The 23,063-nt window shown below is 54.0% G+C and overlaps 1 protein-coding gene across 2 annotated transcripts; it reads left to right on the top strand.

Annotated features, from left to right (window-relative positions):
* The first annotated feature begins 1,972 nt into the window (after nucleotides 1-1,972).
* On the top strand, nucleotides 1,973-22,651 carry DRC1 (dynein regulatory complex subunit 1). Of its 2 annotated transcripts, none has more exons than XR_012622823.1 (17): nucleotides 1,973-2,130; nucleotides 3,345-3,438; nucleotides 3,965-4,077; nucleotides 10,846-11,029; nucleotides 11,640-11,777; nucleotides 12,492-12,578; nucleotides 13,316-13,438; nucleotides 17,373-17,512; nucleotides 17,836-17,970; nucleotides 18,096-18,325; nucleotides 18,705-18,877; nucleotides 19,408-19,497; nucleotides 20,694-20,780; nucleotides 21,417-21,610; nucleotides 22,008-22,151; nucleotides 22,251-22,349; nucleotides 22,482-22,495. XR_012622823.1 is itself a non-coding variant. In XM_074820862.1 (17 exons), exons 1-17 carry the CDS (start codon nucleotides 1,979-1,981, stop codon nucleotides 22,491-22,493), a joined length of 2,199 nt encoding a protein of 732 aa, XP_074676963.1. In that variant the 5' UTR covers nucleotides 1,973-1,978; the 3' UTR covers nucleotides 22,494-22,651. The 2 variants fall into 2 exon arrangements, 1 of the variants encoding a protein (XP_074676963.1); XM_074820862.1 differs by having other exon boundaries at nucleotides 22,247-22,349; nucleotides 22,482-22,651.
* Nucleotides 22,652-23,063: the final 412 nt, after the last annotated feature.

Raw genomic sequence — 23,063 nt, 5'->3', positions numbered from 1 at the left:
AGGTGGGCGGAGCCCCTTTGTGACCTCACAGGGTGGGCAGAGTCCCCTTTGTGACCTCACGGGGTGGCTGGAGCCCCCTTTGTGACACCCGGCAGCCCCCCCTGCCATGCCTTTCCCCAGGCGAGGGGCTCAGGAGGGGCTGGGGCGTCCCCCTGGAAATCACGGTCCCCTGTGTCGGCACGGCACGGCACAGCACGCTTGGAGGCTCAGAGCCAAACCGGCCGACGTAGCCGAGAGACCCCGTAGCTGACGCCAGGCCCCGGCAGGTTGGGATGTGGCGCTTTCTGCCTGCGTGTGACGCCCGAGATCCACGTAGGAACCTTCACGGGACCATCTTTGTGTCCCATCCCAATGGGGGGGTAGCGAGTAGCGGGGCGTTGCCCGCCGATCCCTCTGTGCTTCCCTAATTCCCATTTACTGATCAGCACTGGCTCAAGGAACGGCCGGCTCAGCTCTGGCTGAGGGACCTCTGACTCTTGTGCCACAGCGACGGCGGCTCTTCTTCTGCCTGAAAAGAAGGTCTGGGTTTTGACTATTGAGAGCTTGGATTTGTGAGCCCAAAGTCTCAAGAAAAGGGGGGAGCTGATGCCTGCTCGCTGCTGGCTGCCAGCAGTGGGTGCTCATTGCTGTGAGGGGCCTCGGACAGGATTGTGCCCAAGGACATCATTTCTGCAGCTCCGACGGGTCCGTCCCGGGGAGGGCAGAGAAACCAGCAGACACCTGTGGAAGCCCCTCAGGGACTCTCCCCCAAACAATGTACCGACATAGGCAGTAGAGTCTCTGCAAATAGGTGTGTACTTCTCGGAAATGACAGGAATATTCGTTTCTTTGGTGTTATATAAGAAGTGTGCCCTTGTCTTCGGGCACGGCCGTTGGGCGGAATGATCCCCCGCACACCCAGCGCTGCAGCACAGACTGCCTGCCTTCTAGAACTTCCAACTAAGCCTTCGAGGGTTCTTCTGAGACCGAATTTACAGTAAGAGCGAGTGCGCCCAGCGCTGCGGTAAAGAACGCCTGCTTTCTAAAACTCCAAAATGAGTCTCAGAGAGTTTCTTTGAGCGGCTTTTCGGTACTGGGGGGCTGTTCCAAGGCAGCCCCTGGTCGCGGCCTGGCTGGGCCTTGCCCACAGGCACCTCAGGCTTTGGGGCTTCCCTTCACGTCCCCATTTTAATCCGTCTCTATTTGCTTTTATTTCTCCTGTTTGCCCTCCCAATTCTCCCCGCATCCCACTGGGGGGGTGATGATGGCTGTGCGGGGGCTCAGCTGCTGGCTGGGGTCAAGCAGCCGGGGCCCACGACACCATGACACAGGCCATGCTGTGCGGTGTCATGCCGTGCCACGCCGTGCCGTGCCGTGCCGTGCTGTGCTGTTGGGCCACGCCGTGCTGCGGGGGGGGCTCAGCCGCTCTCCTGAAAGGCTCCTTGGAGGGACAAGGCTGTAGCAGGGACCTGGGATGCAGCAGCCGGGGACACGCCAGCCCCAGCGGTGTGGGGCCGGGGCACAGAGCAGCCCTGATGCCTGTCCCCTCCCCGCCACCAGGACTTTCCCTGACACCCTCGGAGGTCGCAGCCTCCCCCTGGATTCAATTCCCCGCCGAGGGACGCGCAGTCTCGGGACCGGCGCCGGCCTCCAGCCCCGTGGCTCTGGCCCCGCAGCCACGAGCGGCACCCGCAGCGGGGGGGGCACAGGAGGAGGCGCAGCCCGGCCCAGCGGCGCAGAGGACACGGGACCCCGCGGCCGTTGTTCCCGCCCACAGCTCGGCCCCGAGCCCCGCGCTCGCGCCTTCCCCTCACGGCCGCTGCCGCCTGGCGCGTGCGCGGTACCGGCCGCTGCGGGGCGGCGACGGGCAGCGCACGCGCGGTCGTGTCGGGGCTGTGCCGGTCTCCGCGAGCCTCCGCGCATGCGCGGTGCCGGCGTTGCCAGGCGAAGCCGGGGACGCTCCGGCCGCGCCGCGCATGCGCTGGAGCTGAGGGGCCGCATGAGGCGGGGAGCCGGCGCCGAGGTGGGTTGGCGGGGTCCGGCCCCGGCCCTCAGCCCCCACGACCCGCACCGCGATCTCGACCCCGGCGCCGAGGAGCGCGTCGCCGCCCGCCGCCGTCGCATTGCCGACCTCCTCGATGCCAAGCCCCGGTGAGAAACGGGGCTCGTCCCCAGCGTCCTGCTTGCGTCGGCCTGCACCCCCAGCCGCGCCCCCCCCGCCCAGATCGGAGCCAGGTCCAGGCCCCTCCCTGCCCGAAACCGGCACGAAGTCCCTCACCTTGTCCCCAAACCCCATGTCAGGTCACAGGTGATCTCCCCTTCCCCAAAATGATACCGGGTTGATGCCCCTACCCCCAAGCCAGTGCCACTTCCACATCCTTCACCCCAATCTGGCAGCCAGTCCTGACCCCCACCCAGGCCAGCACAGGCTCAGAGACCAACACCAGGTGTCATAATATCCCCTGTCCCACACCGGCACTGTGGCCAGGACCCCTACCAAAAACTGGCAGGGGGCACGGGCCCGATGTGGCCTTGCCAGCCTTCATGGCACCCAGGATCTCTCCCCTAACTGGCCTTGGGACCACCCTGAATCCTGAACCAGAGACACTCCACATTCTCTGCCAAATATTAGGAGTACAGGGACCTCCCAATCCCAGTTTAGCTCAAAGTCAAGGGTATCTCTGCACTGTTCCAAGCGCAGCACTGAGGCAGTGATACCTCCTTCCCCAAGATATTCCCCTGCCATGGATCTGCTGCCTCCCTGGACAAAATCAGCACCAGACCAGTGTCGTCCTGGAGCAGGCTGATGTTCTGAAACCTGGGGCTCACCAGCCATGGGGCACACCTTTCTCCAGAACAGGACTGAACTGGGGTCCTCTCCCAAGCCTTAGAGGCCCCTCCAGGCTGGGGGATATCGGGCCATGGGATCAGTGCCAATGCTGAAATGGCTCCAGACAGAAGCTGGCTGTCTTCATGGCCAAGCCAGGGTCCCCCACAGCCAGCTAAGGGCTGCCCCCAGACAGCCTCTGCCCCATGCCTGCCCCCCCCCCCCCCCGAAAGCAAACAGGGGCTGAGCCCCCCCAGCCCTGTGCTGAAGCAGTAACTAGCCTTGGGCTGCAGTCCCAGCTCTAGAAAAGGAAGCCTGGACCCTGTTTTCCCTCTGGGGGGCTGTCCCCACCTTTTCCTGCCTCCTTTCTGCAGGGACCTCCTGGCCTGGGACTAAGCCTGCTGAGGGGAAGAGAAAGCAAAGTGTGCTGCGTTGAACCATGCAATCTGGATTGGGATCCCAGATTCAAGGGCATCTTTGAGCATTAGGAAGATAATGTGGTATAAAATGTTCTGTCTTATTCCCTCTTCTGCCCCAGGGAGGCCCTTGGAGAAGATGTGGAGCCGAAAGTGCTTGAGGAGGAGGAGGAAGAGCAGAGGAAGAGCCACAAGCACATTGAGGAGTGCAGGCAGGTGCGGCAGTAGGATGGGAAGATCCTCTTGGGTCCCTGATATTTGGCTTTAACCTCCTTTTAGCTTTGTACAGTGCTTAGTGTCACACAGCAGCATTTATGTGAGAAGTAGCAGGGACAGAAACTCCTCAGGACTGGGTGGGCAGGGAGATTCTTAGGCTGGATCCTAGAGATAGGATTTCCCTGTGACAAACAGCCCATGGATTGTAAGGGTGTAGGACTGATGCCAAGCATCCAAACCGTAACCCCACTGTGCCTAACCCCATCCACGCACGCAGGGGAAGTGAAAGAGGGGGGTGCTCTGAGCATATTCCTCTTAGTGCTGATGGCCTGCAGGGCTTTCCAGGAGAGGGAGGCCCGCGGGTGCTCATTGATCCTGCCATAGCAGGAAGACAGCACTTAGGGCTCCACACAGGCACCTCAGTGTGGGGATAGGAGCCAGACCCTGGACAGGCAGAGTTCCTCCAGCATCCCTCCCTCCAGAACGCAGGTCTTTGGGTGTGAGATGTGTGCCACTTCCTTCACAGAGGCTGGCCAAGCTGCTCTTTGATGGCACGCAGATGGTGACAAATATCCAGGTGGCTGCTGACTTGAGGGAAACGCAGAGGAGGGCAGAGGAGGCAGAGCTGAAGCTGCAGAGGTAAGAGACTGCGCCGCGGGTCTGCACTGCTGGGAAGGATGTTGGTGCAGCTTTCTGAGGACATCCTAATGCTGGTCATCCAGTAACACTTAGCAGTTAGGGCTGCACTGTTCAAAAGGAAAATCCAGGCACCTCCAGGTCCCACCTGCTGTCACGTCCTGCTCAGAAGAGGGAGACAAGTGTTTAGATTCATAAATCCCCAACGGAGTGGACAATGGTGAGACAAGTCTCAAAGTGCAGATATAAACGTTTATTAATTTCCCACAGTGTGTTAACTGGATACACAATAATTGACTAAGTATAGAACAAATTATGACAAGCGATATGATACGCCTTGCGTCACTTAGTGATAACGAGGAAAAGAGGGAAAAGAGAAGAAGAGAGAGAGAGAGAGATGGGAAGAGAGATATCACCAGTCCAGGTTCCTGTGTTGATTCTGCCAAGGAGGGTTCAGGGATGCATCCACCTTCTTCACTTCACTTCTTCACTTGCTCATCACCATTATGCTTGCCCCTCCTCCATTTGTACACACTTTCCTTGGGTCCTTCCCCCAGATCGACCTACATATCACGTATCATATGTGTGGGGAGGGGTAAGGCGCTTCATGGGATGATGTAATTATCATGAGCTTGTTAGTCTTTGTTGGCATATTCAGGGGTGTCAACTTTAATACACATTTTGTGGATAATGAAACAAAGATCATTCACGGGACAGATGCCCCTCGAAACTTTACAGGATGCCCCAGAGCAGAACCGTCCTGTCTCCACAGGGCTCCCTCCTCCAGCCGCATCCTGTGCTGTCCAGGCGAGTTTTCTCCTGCATGAGTCACACAAGAGATAAGCAAGTGCCGACCTTATCTCATTGAGCACAAAGCCTGCGTTATCCAGACTCCGCATTATCCACCCTGTGACTGTAGTTTTGTTACTTGGGAGTGTTGGAGACATTTCTTGGAGAGGCTTGGAGGGCCCCTGCCCCCCCCATCCCTTGTCTTTACCAAGTTTACCCTCAGGCTGCTTCTCTCAGTCCTTGTTTTGAGGGGTTACAAGTCATCTCCTACACCTGCCCCTGTGGCTTAAACACTCCAAGTTCTTCTTCTTCGTTGTGATCTGTACATAATGAACCAGTACAGGGGAAAGAGAAGACAGAAGGTGAGAGAGCAGACATCTAACTACTGCAAGGCCTATCATTAAAAACAAAAATCCACACAATAGCATAAGACTGATATTTACAAGCCATTTTCCCCACTCCGTGAGTCCTAAGGATTTTAATAGTGATGCGACCCATGGCCTGGGGTCCCAGCCATCGAACCAGTCTTTCGGTTCCATTGCTTGAAAGAGTTCTCCGGTCTTGTTGGCGTCCTCCTTCATCTGAGCACGGGCCTCCTCGGCAGAGGTGGTGGCATTGTGGACGGTGATGTGGTACTCTCCAGCCTCTGTCTGTTAACGCTTTCTGCTAATACATCCATTCCATCAGCATCACCCACCAACAATCTATATTTTTCACGAGTTTCATCATCACGTCTTAAAAGAAAACATCAATCAACATACGCAATTTCATCCCATTTCTCAGTCCTCTGACCAAACATTCATTGCAATATAGTATGAGGTTTTAAAGATCCATTTTCAGGCCATTTTTCACCATCCTCCAATTGATATTGTGGCCACCACTGATTACACTACTGCTTTAGCTTATTTTTAGTCAGGGGATCCCCTCCAAATTTATTCCAGTTTCTCAGGATGCATCCTAGAGGAGAGCAGAAGGCTGTCTTCTGGGAAGTAGTAGTGCTCATTTTGGTACCAAAAAAGAATTTCATAAACCAATGTTTCATACACCAAAATTCCATATACAACACAAGGAATGTCTCCCTTTGTGACCCAAACAACCTGTAAAAACCAGATCATGCTACTGCTGCGTGTCTTCTTGATATGACTTATGCAGAGCTCGAAACAAAACAAATATTACCACATGCCACTTCTCAGCTTCCACCCCCCTTTTTCTCATGCTTTAAAAATACCTCTTTTAGTAGCGTTGCACCGTTGTGTCGCTTGCTGCCCGACTGTGGGAGAGGAGCTGGTGGAGTCCCTGATCACCAGGTCGGTGCACACTGGAGTCCACTCAGTTCTCTTTTCCCCGTCGGGTACGACAAGACGATTCCCAGCTGTCAGCACAGTCCCATCTGAGTCACCAAAACTTTTGTCCCACAAATGGGGTTGTTTACCCGATGTGCAAAAGCCAATATACACACAGAGCAGAGGAATTTATTTTGCTCCGTGTCTGCACAGAGGTGGGTGCTGGGTGGTAATTGCACAAAGCCAGCACAAAAGACCTTCGAGGTTTTTATACAGCTCAGACTACACAAATACACATTTACTGTGATGACCATTGATTAGTTTCTTATCACTTTATTCCTCACTGGTCAGTTATATTTAAATTAGCCTCGCTTGCTATATAAATTAGCACGCACGCTCCTCACAGGCATGGGGGGGGCACGTCTTTTTGGTCTTGAAGAGTTGGTGGTCATGATCTCCCCCCGCCGCCTTTGCCTTTCCCTCAGTTACCAGTTTTTTGCTGAGTTCGTGCTTCTCAGACAACCATCCAGCCTCTGGCGCCTTCTGGGGCATTGTTTATGCCAAGTTGGAGTAATTATCTCCTGGTTCCTTCTTTTGACTGCAACAATCTTAAATCAGTAACTGACCCTGACAATGTTCTATTTACAAGTTCAGAATGAGCAGAGTAGAAAATTTCCTAGAGACATCATTTCGCCCCTTTGAGACTAAAAGAGGAACTTCAATGTAGTTTCTCTTATTTTAGTCTCATTTTTTCATAACTTTACCTCCACTTCTGCAGAACAATATTTACAAAAACACTGTATTACTATTATTATTGAACTTCATCCATAGACAACTGAGGAGTATCAACCCCCCTTAGCGCCTGAGGATTCAGCAAATTTTTTTTTCTTTTCTCTGTGGGCATTCACATTTCCAGTGTCCTTCTTTCCTGCAAAAAGCACACTGATTATGACCCACAGGGATACAGTTTGAGGGAGTTAACCCCCCCTCCCAAGATCAACCAAGTCCTTTTCAGAGGCAGTAAGTGTCTAGGAGGCAATCTCAGTTCCTTCCCGCCTTTCCCTCAGGAGGTTTGTTCCGTCCTGGGGGGGGAGGAATTTTCCTCTGGTCTTTCCATGCTCGAATAAGCTTCTCTAGGGCTATGGCAGGTAGGCCATCCATTAAATCTCGGGGAATCCCTTTCTCAATTCCTTCAGCCCACAACAGATTCCTCTTTGTCCCTAGATTTTGCAGTGGGGGGCAATTCTCTCCTTGTTCTAATCTACGTACCGCAGGCTCAGGTTTAGCCGTTTCCCCGATAAGGCCTATTCTCCAGCTGTAATTTATTAACTCTTGGGCCACATCCTCCCAGGTCATAGCTCGCCCCTGCTGATTCTGTCTTCCTCCTCTCGGGGCTAATGCATCCCACAACCGATTTTGCAGTTGTACTGCATATAGTTTCAAAGAATCAGGCAGGCCCCAAATCAGGGGAGTCATTCTATCAGGGTTAGTAATTAATAACATCGGGGAAGGCAGCTGCGGCACTAAACGCCTGTCATGCATTAATTGGAGACAAGCAGCCTTCTGCAAACTTTCGGTCAGATGATTTATGGTTGGGGTCTCAATACATACTGGATCCCCCCTTTCCAAGGGGTCCATTTCTCCTGCCCAATAGGCAGCTCGTTGAGTTAACGACCACGGCTCTCTCAGGTCATCAGTCGTTAGGAAAACCCCTGGCCCCCAGTACCCCCGGGCCTCATCTTCCGACAGCAAAATTCGATCGCCGCCAGTCAGTGATACTCTCCATACATACTCCGTCTCAGTTTCTTGAGCTAGCCTGCTGTTTTTTTCCTGGATTTCTGACATTTCAGCCACTGAGTATGGTACCATCCAAACAGTAACTCGCGGGGCTGCCCCCTCATTTTTGGGGTAAAAAATTTCTTGGCTCCTTTCTAACTCTTTTTTTGGATACAAGGGTTTATTGGCCAATTTTGCCAGACTTGAAAATCCCAGTTCACCATCCGGGATAGACTTAAAATCCATCTGGTCATGCAATTCTTGTTCATTCTGTTCTAGTTTGGACCATAAGATTTTTTCTCGATCCAGGGCATCCAACAGAGCTGTGCAGAGTTGCCGAGCAGTGTTACGCTCAGCAGCTAATTGGCTTTGCAAAATTTCAATTTGTTCCTGCAAGGACTTAGCTGTTTTAGTAGTAATGTTACGTTCTTTGGCCAATTGATTTTGGAGACCTTTTAGCTGATCTTGCAAGGATCTGATTGTCTCCCTGGTCAGGTATTTATCCTTTTGGGCTGCAGTCAGTGCTGCCCCTAATACAGCACACACCATAGCTTTTCCTTTACCTGGCCACAACCTTTGTTCCTTAGCAAGGGTAGCGATACGGCTTGCCACTGCTTCTGGATTATGCCAGTTATCATGGGCCCAGGCCATTTCTGATGGAGTAGGACACGCCTTGTACTCCTTTAATTTCTCCAGAATCGGGGAGCAGTCAAGCACTGCCATTTCCTGGGCAGTCATGGCTTGCTACTGCTCAAACCTCTCCTGGCTTATAGCTGGGAGGTTCCCCCTGTCTGTGTTCGTCGGATGGAGAATCAGTATCCCTTAGGATCCTCCAGCACCGAGGGGATCCTGTCTGTGTTGCCAATTAAATGTCACGTCCCGCTCAGAAGAGGGAGACAAGTGACTTTTAGATCTGTAAATCCCCAATGGAGTGGACAACAGTGAGACAAGTCTCAAAGTCCAGACATAAACATTTATGTGTATTTATGTAATATATAATTTCCCCCAGTAACTGGATACACAATAATTGACTAAGTATAGAACAAATTATGACAAGCGATATGATACGCCTTGCGTCACTTAATGATAACAAGGAAAAGGGGGAAGAGAGAAGAAGAGAGAGATATCACCAGTCCAGGTTCCTGCGTTGATCCCGCCAACGAAGGTTCAAAGATGCATCCGTCTTCTTCACTTCACTCCTCTCCCTGTCTTCTTGCCCCCCCCATTTATACCCCCTCTCCTTGGGTCCCTCCCCTCGGCCAACCCACACACCTACGTATCCCATGGATGGGGAGGGGTAAGGCGCTTCATGGGATGATGTAATTATCATGAGCTTGTTAGTCTTTGTTGGCATATTCAGGGGTGTCAACTTTAATACACATTTTGTGGATAATGAAACAAAGATCATTCACGGGACAGATGCCCCTCGAAACTTTACAGGATGCCCCAGAGCAGAACCGTCCTGTCTCCACAGGGCTCCCTCCTCCAGCCGCATCCTGTGCTGTCCAGGCGAGTTTTCTCCTGCATGAGTCACACAAGAGATAAGCAAGTGCCGACCTTATCTCATTGAGCACAAAGCCTGCGTTATCCAGACTCCGCATTATCCACCCTGTGACTGTAGTTTTGTTACTTGGGAGTGTTGGAGACATTTCTTGGAGAGGCTCGGAGGGCCCCTGCCCCCCCCATCCCTTGTCTTTACCAGGTTTACCCTCAGGCTGCTTCTCTCAGTCCTTGTTTCAGGGGGGTTACAAGTCACACCTGCCCCTGTGGGATCTTCACAGAGCTCTGCAGGTCAAGGCTGTCAGCTTTCCCAGGTGCCACTGCAGTACTACACACTGTCTGTTTTCTGATCTCCTCCTGCCTGTGCTCATTTGAGAAATGAGATGTTAAGGTCTTTGCAGTGAGAGTGGTCAGGTGCTAGGTCAGGGGCCGATGGTGGTGTAGAGATCTTCCTCCCTGGAGATACTCAGCATACGCCTGGACAAGGCCCTGCGTGACCTGCTCTGATGTTGCAGTTAATCCTGCTGTGACTGAGAGCCAGCGATTACCCAAAACCATTCCAGCCTCGGTTGTTCTCTGATCCCTCTCTGTGTGCCTCCCTGGGGGCAAACCTGTTCTGCTTCACTAGAGGAGTCTCCAAGGGACTGGCTCCTTCAACCCTGTCCCCAGGCCTCAGAGATCAGCTAGCAAACACTGAGTCCTTGCTCCTGCTGCCTTTGGAGGGCACTGCAGGAACAGTTTATGGGAGGCTGGCTGTAGCAAGACCGGTGTCCCTTGCTCTGATGGTTTTCCAGTGGGAATCTCATGAAGGAACCAGATGCTGTATGTCCGGGAACTGCCCATAGAGCAGGTTTGGGGGTGGCAAAGGTGGTGGCCGCTGTTCAGCCTGACCCCAGGGCCATCACCAGAGCACGTTGGATGGTGCCTCTGTTTGGAAGAAGAAGGAGTTTTGTAATACAGCCGTGGGCTGTTCAGTGCTGTTTGGCTTTTAACTGTCTCTGGACAGTTTTGAGTCCCAAGTTTAGATGTAGCTGGAGGCTGTTTGGCACTGCTTGTCTACCAGCTCTTGCTCAGCGACGGCTCCCTTGGCAGAAGGACTAGCTCAAGCAGCTCCTTGCAAAGGCAGCTGCTGCTTGAGCTGAGCTCTGTAATCTTTTCTCCTCCAGGTAAGTGGTTGTTAAAGCACCGGGCGAGGGCAGAGCTGGGGAAATCCCTGTCTGAAGAGAAGGGCCTGCAGGATGCCAGCTCTGCCCTTGTGTGATGCTCTAACAACCACTTGCCAGAAAGCTGCTGCTCCGCTGGTATCTTGATGCCACTTTGGATTCAAACTGGGTTATGCAGGAAAGTGCTCCTGCAGCGTGGGCTGCAGAACCACGTCTGAAGCGTTTGCTGCCCTGCCCCGTGTGCTCCTTACTGCCTGCAGGGTGGAGAAGCTGGAGAATGAAGCCAAGTCGAGCACGTACAAGTTTGAGGAGATCACTTCCAAGTGGGCCTTGGCCAAGGAGATGAGGATCCCGCAGGAGCTGTGGCAGCTGCTGAACCAACAGCAGCAGCAGTGCGCACTGCTTCTGGAGGAGAAGAACAAGCTCATCGGTGAACTGCAGCAGGTAGCGTGGGGATCAGGCAGGGACAACCAGGAAGGATGGGCGGGTTTCCAGCTTTGTTTTAAAGTAACAGCCATCTCTCTGTCTGGATCTTTAATCCACCAGAACGTGGCAGGGATTTTTGTAGTCTCAGTTGGTCTGGGACAAAACCAGGCCAGGAGATGCAGTGCCAGTGTCCCAGCGGGGATGATGAGATCGGGTGCCCTGGCACTGGGCAATGTGCAAGGACAGACACACGGGACACTGATAGCAGTAAGACAAACTGGCAGATCCCGGCCTGCACCCTAAGGAAAAGGCAAATGAGCAGAGAAGGGGAGTGGATTTGTAGAGGGAAGAAAGACTTCCCCGCAGCAGGTTCCCTGGCCCCCAGAGAAGGAGTGGTGTGTCTGCAGGCACGTCACCTCCCACTCCATCTCACCTGGACCTTTTGGCAGTGATGATCTCTCTCTCTTCCCATCTTCCCTCCTACCTCCCTCTTGACTTTCTGGCTCTGCTCTCATCACCTTTTCTCCTTTGGAAAAGGCAGTGTCTGGGTCTAAACCTCTCAGTTAGCCTCCTGAGGATTCCTGGTCAAATATTCTCTCTGATTTCAGCATCTGCTCTTCTCCTCCAGGAGCTGAAAAACAAGGACGAGCAATATGTGCAGGCCATTAAGAAGCAGTCAGATGATATCCACCTGCTTTTGGAGAGAATGGAGGAACAGATCAGGCTCATGCTGAAAACTTACCGTCACAAACTCCTGCAGATTGAGGTAGCCAGTTCATATGGTGGAGGAAGAGTCCAATGAGAAAACCTGTGGCCACTTGCTTCTCCGCATCTATGGCAAAAAGGCCTTGGGCTCATTGCACAGGCTGGGTTGACTACTGTCCAGAGCAGCAGGGCTGATGTCTTGGTGAACAAGGCTGAAATCTGGCCAAGCAAGAGCACTGAGTGGTGCTGAGTGGTGAGGGGCTGGTTTATACCATGCTGTGAATGGCTGTGGTTCAGCACAGGGCAACTTGGTGGTGTGTGAAAGCTGTTGCTGCTCGATGGCTGATTATTCATGTTTTTAAAAGGCAGAAAGGCCCGTGGCCTTACCTCCTGCAGAGCACAAAGTCTCACCTCATGGATCAAACCTGCATTTGTTGCTGAGTGAGAGCATCTCTCCTCATTTAATGTCTTTTTGAGGTGAAATAGGGTGGTTGTCTCATCAGACTCCCATCAAACAATTCCCAGTGAACTCACAGAGCTACCCACCACCCAGAGCATCCCTCCCAGCTCTGGGTGGCTGACAGCAGCAGGCCCCGTGGAGTCACAGTGTCTCTGCCAGCGGGGTCCTGGTATGGAGAGGAGAGATGTGTGTGTTCCTTGGACAGCAGCACCAGTCTGCAGCCAGTCCCCTCCTGGAGGCTGCTGACCTGGACTAGGCTGAGCTTGGCAACGAGTGGGGCCATCATGATGGTGAAGGGCTCTGTCTCCTTCACAGAAAACTTTCGAGCTTGAACGGCGAGAGCTGCTGGATAACAACAGGAAGAAGTGGGAGGAAGCCATGCAGGCCCACAATGCACAGGAGGTAAGGTCCATGGGAGGTTTAGAATCATAGAATCACAGAATCATTTAAGTTGGAAAAGGCCTTTAAGATCACCAAGTCCAATCGTTAACCTCACGCTGCCAAGTCCACCACTAAACCCTGTCCCTAAGCACCACATCTACACATCTGTTAAACACCTCCAGGGATGGTGACTCCACCACTGCCCTGGGCAGTCTGTTCCAATGCTTGACAACCCTTTCGGGGAAGAATTTTTTCCTACTATCCCATCTAAACCTCCCCTGGTGCAACTTGAGGCCATTCCCTCTTGTCCTATCGCTTGTTACTGGGGAGAAGAGACCGACCCCCACCTCACTCCAACCTCCTTTCAGGGAGTTGTAGAGGGTGATGAGGTCTCCCCTCAGCCTCCTCTTCTCCAGACTAAACCCCCCCAGTTCCCTCAGCTGCTCCTCACAAGACTTGTGCTCCAGACCCTTCACCAGCTGCTTCTTTGGACACGCTCCAGCCCTTCAAGGTCTTTCTTGTAGTGAGGGGCCAAGCCTGCCAGGACCAGTTGCTCTCCAGCACTGGGCTGCCTTGAAAGACACATGTGCATGAAGGCAGCTAGTTCCTCAGGAGGGTGGGGGGCAGAGGGGCAGTTTTTCAGCCTGCTCTGCAGGGAAATTATCCCTGCATGGCCTCACTTTGGGCTAGCCAAAGGAGCTGTGATCACGGGAGGAAGCTGTCACCATTGATGGATGATGTTCTTCTTTTGCCCGTAGCTGGAATACCTGCATGCCCGTATGAGGAAGGTGGAAGAGTTTGAGAAACAGTTGAATCAGCTGCTGGTGCAGGATGAGGAGGACTATCACAGCATGAAGATCCAGCTGGAGAACGATGTGCAGGTACAGAAAAGGCTGACGTGTACTGTGTGGGGAGGCAGTGGAGCAGATCTCCCCAGGCTTTTCTGTGTGTAGCTGTCTCGGGGGGCAGTTAGATGACATGAAAGTGGCAGCTGGTATCTGTTCACCTCAGCTCTTCTGTGTGCACAGTCCAGCTCTGTGTCAACAGGGTGATGCAGCTGTTCTCTCCTCTCCGTGGGTCCTACACCACAGCGTCCATCTGCCCTTGGCTCTCAGGGGTCCGTGGCACATGAACTGCAGCTCTAGGAGGTGTGAAGCACCTGGGAATGTCGAGGGGTTTGCTACTTCTGGCATCATGATTGATAGGAGGATCGAATAGTGGGAGTGTCCTGACACACCAGATCATGTCAGATTAACCTAATTTCTTTGTCAGGGTCCTTGTACTAGGAGGTGTCAGCTTTTTCCTCTGACATCTCTAGCCATAGACCCCTGATTTCTCTAATGCCCATGAAGTCCATTTGGTGTCAGAACTACCCCGAGTTTGCCCTTACTCAGGGCATGCAGCGGAGGAGCACAGCCCTGGCACGCTGCTGGCTGAACAAGCACCAGGGGCTCTCACTGCAGATCCAAACCTCACAGCTGTGACTTCCCCTGAGATACAGACCCCTTTTAGCCCACTGCATTCTCTGCGAGCAGTGCACCTGGGCTAGGGCAATCCCAAGCACAGATACAGGCTGGGTAATGAGTGGATTGAGAATAGTCCTGGGGAGAAGGACTTGGGCGTGTTGGTGGATGATAAAATCAACATGAGCCAACAGTGTGCACTTGCAGCCCAAAAAGCCAACCAGATTCTGGGCTGCATCAAAAGAAGTGTGGCCAGTAGGTCGAGGGAGGTGATTCTGCCCCTCTACTCTGCCCTCGTGAGACCCCACCTGGAATATTGTGTCCAGCTCTGGAACCCCCGATACAAGAAGGATATGGAACTGTTAGAACGAGTCCAGGGGAGGGCTACCAAGATGATCAGAGGGCTGGAACACCTCTGCTATGAGGACAGGCTGAGAGAGTTGGGCTTGTTCAGCCTGGAAAAGAGAAGGTTCCGGGGAGACCTTATAGGAGCCTTCCAGTACCTGAAGGGCGCCTACAAGAAGGCTGGGGAGGGACTTTTTACAAGGGACTGTAATGACAGGACGAGGGGTAATGGGTGGAAGCTGAGGGAGGGGAGGTTTAGATTAAATATAAGGAAGAAGTTTGTTACTGTGAGGGTGGTGGGGCCCTGGAACAGGTTGCCCAGGGAGGTTGTGGATGCTCCATCCCTGGAAGTGTTCAGAGCCAGGTTGGATGGAGCCTTGAGCAACCTGATGTAGTGGGAGGTGTCCCTGCCATAGCAGGGGGGTTGGAACCAGACAATCTTTGAGGTGTCTTCCAACCCCAACCATTCTATGATTCTGCGATTCTATGATCTGTGGCACTGCAATCCTGCTGGTCCTCTGAACAGCAGCCCCAGTGCTGGTCCTGGGCTCTCAGGTTTGGTTTTGCCTGGCATTATTCAGCCTCCTCTGCTCAGCAGAGAGCCCTGCCACCACTGACACCTTCCATACTAGTTGTTGTGTGTTGTTTCCTAGGCTGCACAGTAGAAATGGGAAGCATTATACATTTGGACTTTAGAAAGGCTCATTGTTTGTCCCGGGGGATGTCCTTCTAGGGAAGTACAGACTAGGGCCAATGTCTAGAAGGTTTTGCACAACTTCAGGTGAAATATTCCTGTTGCAAGATCCCTGTCAGCCTGAAAGGGCATTTCCAGGGAGGGCAGTCCTGACTCTGCGGTTTCTTCACCTCCACACTGATAACACGGAGCGTGTAACGTTCGCAGATGGCTCTGAGCCCGCTGGGGAGCAAGGCAGCAGCATGCTGGAGATCAAGGTTCATGGGCAGCAATGTGGGGCTGCTGTAAAAATGCACCCGCTGCCTTTAGCTGTAGTTCTGGGAGGGTTTATATATAAAGCAGGGGAGGTAATTATTTCTCTCTACTTTAGACCTACGTGTCCTTGTCCAGGTTTGGCAACATGCTCAGGAACAGGAGAGAGAGTCTGGAACAGACCAAGCAGACAAATGACCCCTAAGAAAAGGTTGAAGGTCTGGGGCTGCTTAGACCAGGGAAGAGATTTCTGTAGGGAGGGGATAAGTCTACAAATATGCACAATTCTGTATGATGGAGGAGGAGAATGACTTCTCTGTGTCTGCTGTAGATGCAAGAAAAAATTACGGTGTTGAGTTTTGGTAGGGAAGATTTAAACTTGCATTCAGATTTAGGGTTGCGATTTCAAGCTAGGAAAGCCTAGAAATGGCAAGGACTTGCTTGATGGTTAGCTGCAGTGACTGCACCTTTGGTGTGCTGCTCTTTGGCACAGGGGTTTAGGAACAGCTTAAATCAACTTCTGCTGGGTCTGATTTGGTGAAGTTGTTCCCTCTGTGGGATGAAATAGATGTCCTCTTGCTTCCCTTTAGCCCTGCAGTTGTGTAACTGTATAACACAGACTTTACCCTCCCACTTCAGGGAGAATAAGAAAAGAAAAGTTGGAAATGCCTATTTTCCTGATTAATTTGTGATAACGTCATGAGGTATCTCTGAAACAGAAGCTTAGCCAAGACCTAAAGATGAAGCTGATGGTTTGGGGGTTATTGAGTCCTCCCCAGTTTCACTTGATGGGAGTCAGCTTTTTTAAATACGGGGTTTAGGCCATGGCTTTCCTCCATCTGCTGTAAGAAGGTCCCTTGGCCCTGCTGGGATTTATCTCCATCTTTTTTTCGGTCCAGCTTTGATCCTAGCCAGGTGGGTCTGCTGCTGGGTGTCTTCCCAGTTGTTTGTACACTCCCAGTTGTACATAGGGCTACCCAGGAGAGCTCTGAGCCAGCTGACTCACGTACCAGGGTCTTCCCTGCTTCTAGGCTGCAGCTCAGGACCCTTTACCTGCCCCCAGAGATCCCCCTGGGCTGAGAACAAGCTTGACCGCCCAGTTTGCTGTGCACAAACTGTAGCTGATGCTTTAATTTGGGGCCGCGCAGCAGCTTAATTCCAATCACTTCCTATCATGGAAGAAGTTTTTATAGCCCTCCCCAGCAAAGCGGGGTGAAAATATTTTTTCAGTATCAGATTTCTGCCTCCTTTTGCATGTGGAAAACGCTTACACTAATGAATTAAACCATACCAGGCCCAGTCAGTGCCTCTCACCCCCCTCCATGCAGTCACGCTGCCTGCTCCTGGAGTTTCCAGGCCGCTGTGTCCCCATGAGCTCACTTCCAAACGAGCTGCAGGGCTGGCAGTGAGCAGCGATCATTGATCATGGGTAGGTGTGATGCCTCCCAGCCCAGACCAGCAGCCCCAGGAGACTGGGAAGCAGCTCCACCTTCCCATCAGCTGTTGAGCAAATGGGGTGCTGGGAAGCTGAGAGAAATATCTCCACTGTAGGTCTCTCCCCCATTGCAGCCGTGGGACAAAGGGGAGAACTGGCTGCCTCTCTCCTGTCCCCTCAGCAACGCTGCCATCACAAATGCTTCAGTTATTTGTTTTGTTCTGGTTTTCTTAAGAGAGTTTGTGTGTCAGTCCTGTGTGTCCCTTCCTTCAGCTTGCCAAATAATTTCTGAGCCTCTTGGTTAATTCAAACACATGCAATTCCTAAAACTGACATGAGAATCAGCAGCTCGGTGGAGGAGAGAGGCCCAAATTAGTGCCCCACTGAGTGGAAGTTGGGTACAAATTCAGTCCCTTCTCCCTTCCCTGGACCTGGCCCTGTAGCGTGTACTTACGGACCACCAGCATCTCCATCACTCACCCGTGAGTGATGCCACGTGGCCAGGGCTTAGCTGAGAAAATATGGATGGGAAGACGGGGTTTGTAGATGCAGGATCAGTAGGATCCAGGCTTCAGTGTGGCCTTTGCTCATGGCACAGCTTGTTTTTGTGTTTTTTGAACTGCCAGAACCTGGAGAGGCAGCTCCAGCAGATGAAAGCCGTCTATCAGCTGACCCAGGAGAAGCTGGAGTACAACCTTCAGGTGCTTAAGAAGCAGGATGAGGAGAACACCATCATCAGATCCCAGCAGAAGAGGAAGCTCAACCGGTAAAATAACCACCCCAGGAAGATGGGCTCTGCCTTACCTCCCATCACCTCCTATATGCTGTTTTTTTGTGGAGCCCATCACCTAGCACAAGCCAATGAGCTCTGTCCTAGCCCATCCCCGGGCAGGGGCAAGTGTTAGCCCAGGGCAGGGCCATCCCCAGAGCACTTTGGGTAGGCTGGCTGTGGCCACCCTGTGCCAGCTGCATCAGAGTCAGTCAGGCACTGAGTAGTCACGAGTAAATAAGCAGCCCCAAGTCCCAGAGCCTTCACACAAGCCCGAAGGTGCTTCTCCAGGGATGCCCAGCTCTGCTGTCCCTCCCCAGGCTCCACAGCTTGCTCAAAACCCTGCGAACAAAACTGGCCAACCAAGAGAAGCAGTTCAGAGAGGAGAACCAGAGCCTAGCAGACGACTGCGAGCGCATCACGGGGCAGTGCAAGGAGGTGCAGAGGAGGATGAGGTGGGGTGTGCACGAGCATCGACCCGCGACGAGGCCTCGGAGCACCTAAGCGAGGTGCAGGGGGAGCTGGCTCATTGTTTTGGGGCACGGAGCCTCCTTCCATAGGCCGTCTCCCTTCTGCACAGGCACTTTGCTATCAGCGATGCTGAGAAGTTCACGGAGGTCTGGCTTATGAACGAGGAGGAAGCCAAAGGCCTGATGAGGAAAGCCCTCGATGCAGATCGCCTCATTCACACCCAGCAGCTGGGGCTGCCCTGGGAAGAGCCTCATTACTGGTTCTTGAACAACGTCGGCCCCCTCAGGCGTTACAACGCCAAGAGGATGGCGACCAAGCTGGCTGCGGAGGTCCTGACAGGTGGGATGCACAGTGTCCTTGTCACCCCTGTGGCACTGGGAGACCCTCATCTTCCTCGGTGACAGCCCCTACTGCCACTCCTGTCCTTGCCATTGCAAGGTGGGATCTGACAGGGGTGACATCGTGAGCCTAGGCAGGGATTGTCCCCAGCCCAGAGTTAGCTCATGCCAAGCCAGCTTGGGGATTTTTACGCTGTACTTTGCCCAGTGCTCCCAGTTCCAGGCAAGCTGAGCATGAACCAGCTCGTGTCCCAAGATTTTTGGGGTGCTTTCCAGGTCACAGGGAACAACTGTGATTTGCCTGATGACTCCTGCAGTGATGTGACTGGGGTGCACAAAGCACAAAGGCTTTTGCTCACCTTTCCTTCTCCGTGTTTCAGAGAGCAGCTCTGGAGAACAGGAGGAGGAAGGGAGAGAAAAGAAGAAGGAAGAACAAGGCAGTGGAGAAGGAGGAAAAGAAAACACAGTGAAGGTTGAGGATAGAGTCACTCCTCTGCGAAATATCTCCAAGAAGACTGCCAAGAGGATCCTGGAGCTCATGAGCGATGAGTCGGTGTGTGACGATGTCCCCTGGTTGCTCCAGCTTGTAGTGGATCTCTTCCGAGCTCCATGTCATGGGGTGAAGGCTTCAGCCTGGCACTGCCTTGCTATACCAAGCAGCCTGTTGTCAGAGACCTGCCCCAGGGGCCGGGGGGAGAGGATCTCCAGGTCTTTCCACTGTGTGTGGCACATACATGATGCTACTAAAAGGTATTGGTAGCCTTGTTGCCCAAATCCTCAGCTCCCCAGGCCACAATAAGCACAGGCAAACCTGCTGCATCTGATGCTCCAGGCTGTTCCCCATCTCTGGGGACGGTCATCAAGAGCTTCAGATTGTGAGATCCTTTTGGCATCACCGTGCTGATATCTTCCCTGGCTGCTGGGTGACTGTTCCAGAGCCTCCTGGCCCTGCCAGCCTCTGCCCACCCTCCCTGCTCAACCTGCCATCGCAGGATGGCATGGCCATGGCATGGCATGGGCTGGCTTCCAGGTGGGGATGGAGACGTTATTTCTCTGCACCCTCTTCTGTGCGTGTCTCCCAAGGGTTTCCTCATCGAGAGCAAGCTGCTGAGGCCTCTGGACTCACTGGGGAGGCAGGAGCGTGTCCTCATGAAGCTCGACTCCATCTTTGGGGTGAGTTGTGGCTTGGCCCGTCGGGGGCTGCGGGGAAGGCTGGTGGTCACTGGAAAAGCTCTCTGCCCCACGTCTGCCACCCTGGGGGGGTCCGGCCTGGCTGCTGGGGGAACTCTGGGGCAGCAAGGGGTGAGGAGCACTGCGAGAAGGTGTGAAACACTGTGGCCAGATGCTTCTCTTAACTGGAGGAGTTTCACTAAGGCCAAATGCTGGGTTCTGCACCTCGGCCACAACAACCCCCAGCAGCGCTACAGGCTTGGGGAGGAGTGGCTGGAGAGCTGCCAGTCAGAGAGGGACCTGGGGGTGTTGATTGCCAGCCGGCTGAACATGAGCCAGCAGTGTGACCAGGTGGCCAAGAAGGCCAATGGCATCCTGGCTTGTATCAGCACTAGCGTGGCCAGCAGGGACAGGGAAGGGATCTTACCCCTGGGCTCGGCACTGGTGAGGCCGCACCTCGATGAGTGGGTTCAGTTTTGGGCCCCTCACTCCAAAAAGGCCATTGAATGACTCGAGCGTGTCCAGAGAAGGGCAACGGAGCTGGTGCAGGGTCTGGAGCACAGGTCTGATGGGGAGCGGCTGAGGGAACTGGGGGGGTTTAGTCTGGAGAAGAGGAGGCTGAGGGGAGACCTCATGGCCCTCTGCAACTGCCTGAAAGGAGGGTGCAGAGAGGGGGGATGAGTCTCTTGAGCCAAGGAACCAGCGCCAGGCCAAGAGGGAATGGCCTCAAGCTGCGCCAGGGCAGGGTCAGACTGGCTCTTAGGAAGGATTTCTTTGCAGAAGGGGTTGTTGGGCGTTGGAATGGGCTGCCCAGGGCAGGGGGGGAGTCCCCATCCCTGGAGGGGTTGAAGAGTCGGGTTGACCCAGCGCTGAGGGATCTGGTGGAGTTGGGAACGGTCAGGGTGAGGTTCATGGTTGGACTGGAGGAGCTTCAAGGGCTTTTCCAATGAGATGATTCTGTGAAACGCAGCTCAAGGCCATTCTACTGATGGATTAAACATCACGGTCCCTCCAGCCTCTTCGCAGACTCTCCCATCCACAGATACCCCTGGCTGTCCCCCACTAACCACTTGCCACCCACTCCTGCCTTGCGTGACACTGCCAGAGGGGCACCCTCTGCTCCTGGGCAATGCTCTAAGTTTCACTCCCCCTCCTGTGATGTCTCTGAGGGACGCTAACCCGCTTCCTCTGCTCCCCAGGCCCTCGAGATCCACACTGAGGATGACCTGTACCAGCTGCTGGATTTTTTCCTGAAGTACAAAGCCCAGGAGGTGGCTGCCAGCCAGGTGGGACCACCAGGGACAGCAGTGGGGAGAGCCCAGCAGAGCCAGGGCTCCAGGGAAGGGCGAGCAGAACATCTGAACACCCCAGAGAGCAGGACCAGCATGTTGACGCTGAAATGTTTCCCTGTAGCCGGACAAGGGAGGTGAACATGCCAGGGCTAAGGGGTTGTAATCTTGGTGCTGGTCTCTTCTCCCAGGTGATTAGTGACAGAACAAGAGGGAACGGCTTTAAACTGCAACAGGGGAGGTTCAGACTGGACATGAGGAGAAAATGTTTCCCAGCAAGAGTGGTCAGAGAGTGGAATAGGCTGCCCAGGGAGGGGGTGGAGTCCCCATCCCTGGGTGTGTTTAAGGGCCGTTTGGATGAGCTGTTGGGGGATGTGGTGTAGGGGAGAACTTTGTAGAGTCGGGCTGAGGGTTGGACTCGATGATCCCAAGGGGCTTTTCCAACCTGAATGATTCTGGGATTCTTCTGCCATGCCTGAACAGAGCCTCTTGCATGTGACTTTTTGCCTCAGCTCTCTAAATTTGCTGAGGGACAAGGCTGTGGGCAGCTGAAAGCTCCCAGGGGGAAGGTGGCTCTTGGGGAGGAGGAGGTGGAGGAAGGCACAGTGCCCAGCGTGCTGGCCTTCCCTCCAGAGCCAGGACAGCCCAGAGGGAGAAGATGTCACGGATCCGGCTGCAGACAGAGAGGACGGTGGTAGATCTGGTACCCAGAGAGCCGAGCTCAAATCCCCTTGGAACTCGCTGGGCTCCCTTCCATCTGTGTACATCCATGCTGATGATGTCTTAAAGATCCTGAAAGCATTTGTGCGGGATTTTAATAAACTGAGGTAGGCCTCGGGGGCAGAATGGGGCTGTTGTCACTGGGAGGGAGCCAGACTGGGGCACGCAGGGGGCTATGGGGGGGTGAAGGCAGGGCTGGGGGCGGAACTATCACCCTAGCTGGAGCATGAGCTTCCCCTGCCCGCCCTGCAAAATTACAGAGGGGTCCCACCAGGACAAGGGGGTACAGACAGTCCCTGAGCGAGGGGTGGCAGGGGACAACCAGGCAGGAGATGGACCAGCAGCCCAGGGAGGGAAGCAAAGCCACGGCGCAGGCAGGTACCAGCTGTGGGGTCGGGCTCATTCATGTGACGATGGTGTTGGTGCTCAGTGGAGCTGAGGGATACGGGGTTGTTCCTCACGGGTGAAAAGCTGAGCCCCAGGGCTTTGTTCTCTGTCCCCCAGGGAGAAGGACGGCTCATCAAAGGAGGTGCTACCAGTACGAGACAGCTCCAAGGATGGGGAGTACTGGGAAGCCCTGACACACATTATCCCTGAGCCAACGTTGAAGCTGTGGGACGCGCTGGCGGTGGCACTGGAGGAATATTAGTGAGTGCCTGGGGCTGGTGGGGGGGACTGGGGGACACGGCAGAGGGGCTGGCACTGCCTGACCTCCTCAAACCCTCTGTTCCCTCCTTGCCCAGCAAGATCCTGACGCGGAGGGCAAATCTGCTCGCCGAAACAGCTGCGCTGCGGCAGGAGACCTCGGAGCTGCGCCGGTTGCTGGGGGGGTACCTCCGCTCCAGGGTGAGTGTGGCAGCATCCTCCTCCCCTGCAGCTTGGGGACACCCCCTACTGTGTGTCCCCCACCCCTGCAGATCTCCCAAACACGGGGACCACTGCCTAGAGCCCATCGGTGTCAGGCTCTTCTCCCCGCAGGTGAACAAGTGATGGTGAGCTGCTCTCTCCTCCCACACAAGGGATGGACTTGAACTTGTCCTGCCCCAGGGAAGCGCAGTGAGTGCCCATGGCCACACTACGGCTTTTTTCTGCCCTGAGCTGAAGCTGTGTCTGGAGCCAGGGACTAATAAACCCTTCCCAAACCTGGACTGTGAGCGTGTGTGTGGCCTGTGACCCCCCTCGCCTCCAAAAATGTCGGGGAGCTGTGGCCAAGCATCCCCGCTCAATCCAGGGGAAAGCATTTCCTCACTCTCACCACAAACCCCTCCGGCCCGTGTCCTCCCTTCCCTCTGCCATCCCTAAACTTCAGGAGAACCCACCATTCTTCACCCAGTTTTACACCTTATTCCTCACTTTTCCTTTTGGCACCCTAAAACCTTTTCTCCCCCCAAACAACCCACCTCCAATTACTTTTCCCTTATCGGTCCCAGTGCTGCTACTGCAAAATTTTACATGTAAATTTTGCATTTCCAGGGCGATATCAGCCCAAAGTGGTGCTGAGTTATCTCCAGGAGGGCCGTGATACATCCGCACCTCCCTTCCACCCCTCCAGTTCACACC

This window comes from Strix aluco, chromosome 3, assembly GCF_031877795.1.
Source record: "Strix aluco isolate bStrAlu1 chromosome 3, bStrAlu1.hap1, whole genome shotgun sequence".
Classification (NCBI taxonomy): Eukaryota; Metazoa; Chordata; class Aves; order Strigiformes; family Strigidae; genus Strix; species Strix aluco.
Note: the sequence above shows the minus strand (reverse complement) of the source record. Positions and strands in the feature narration are given on the sequence as shown.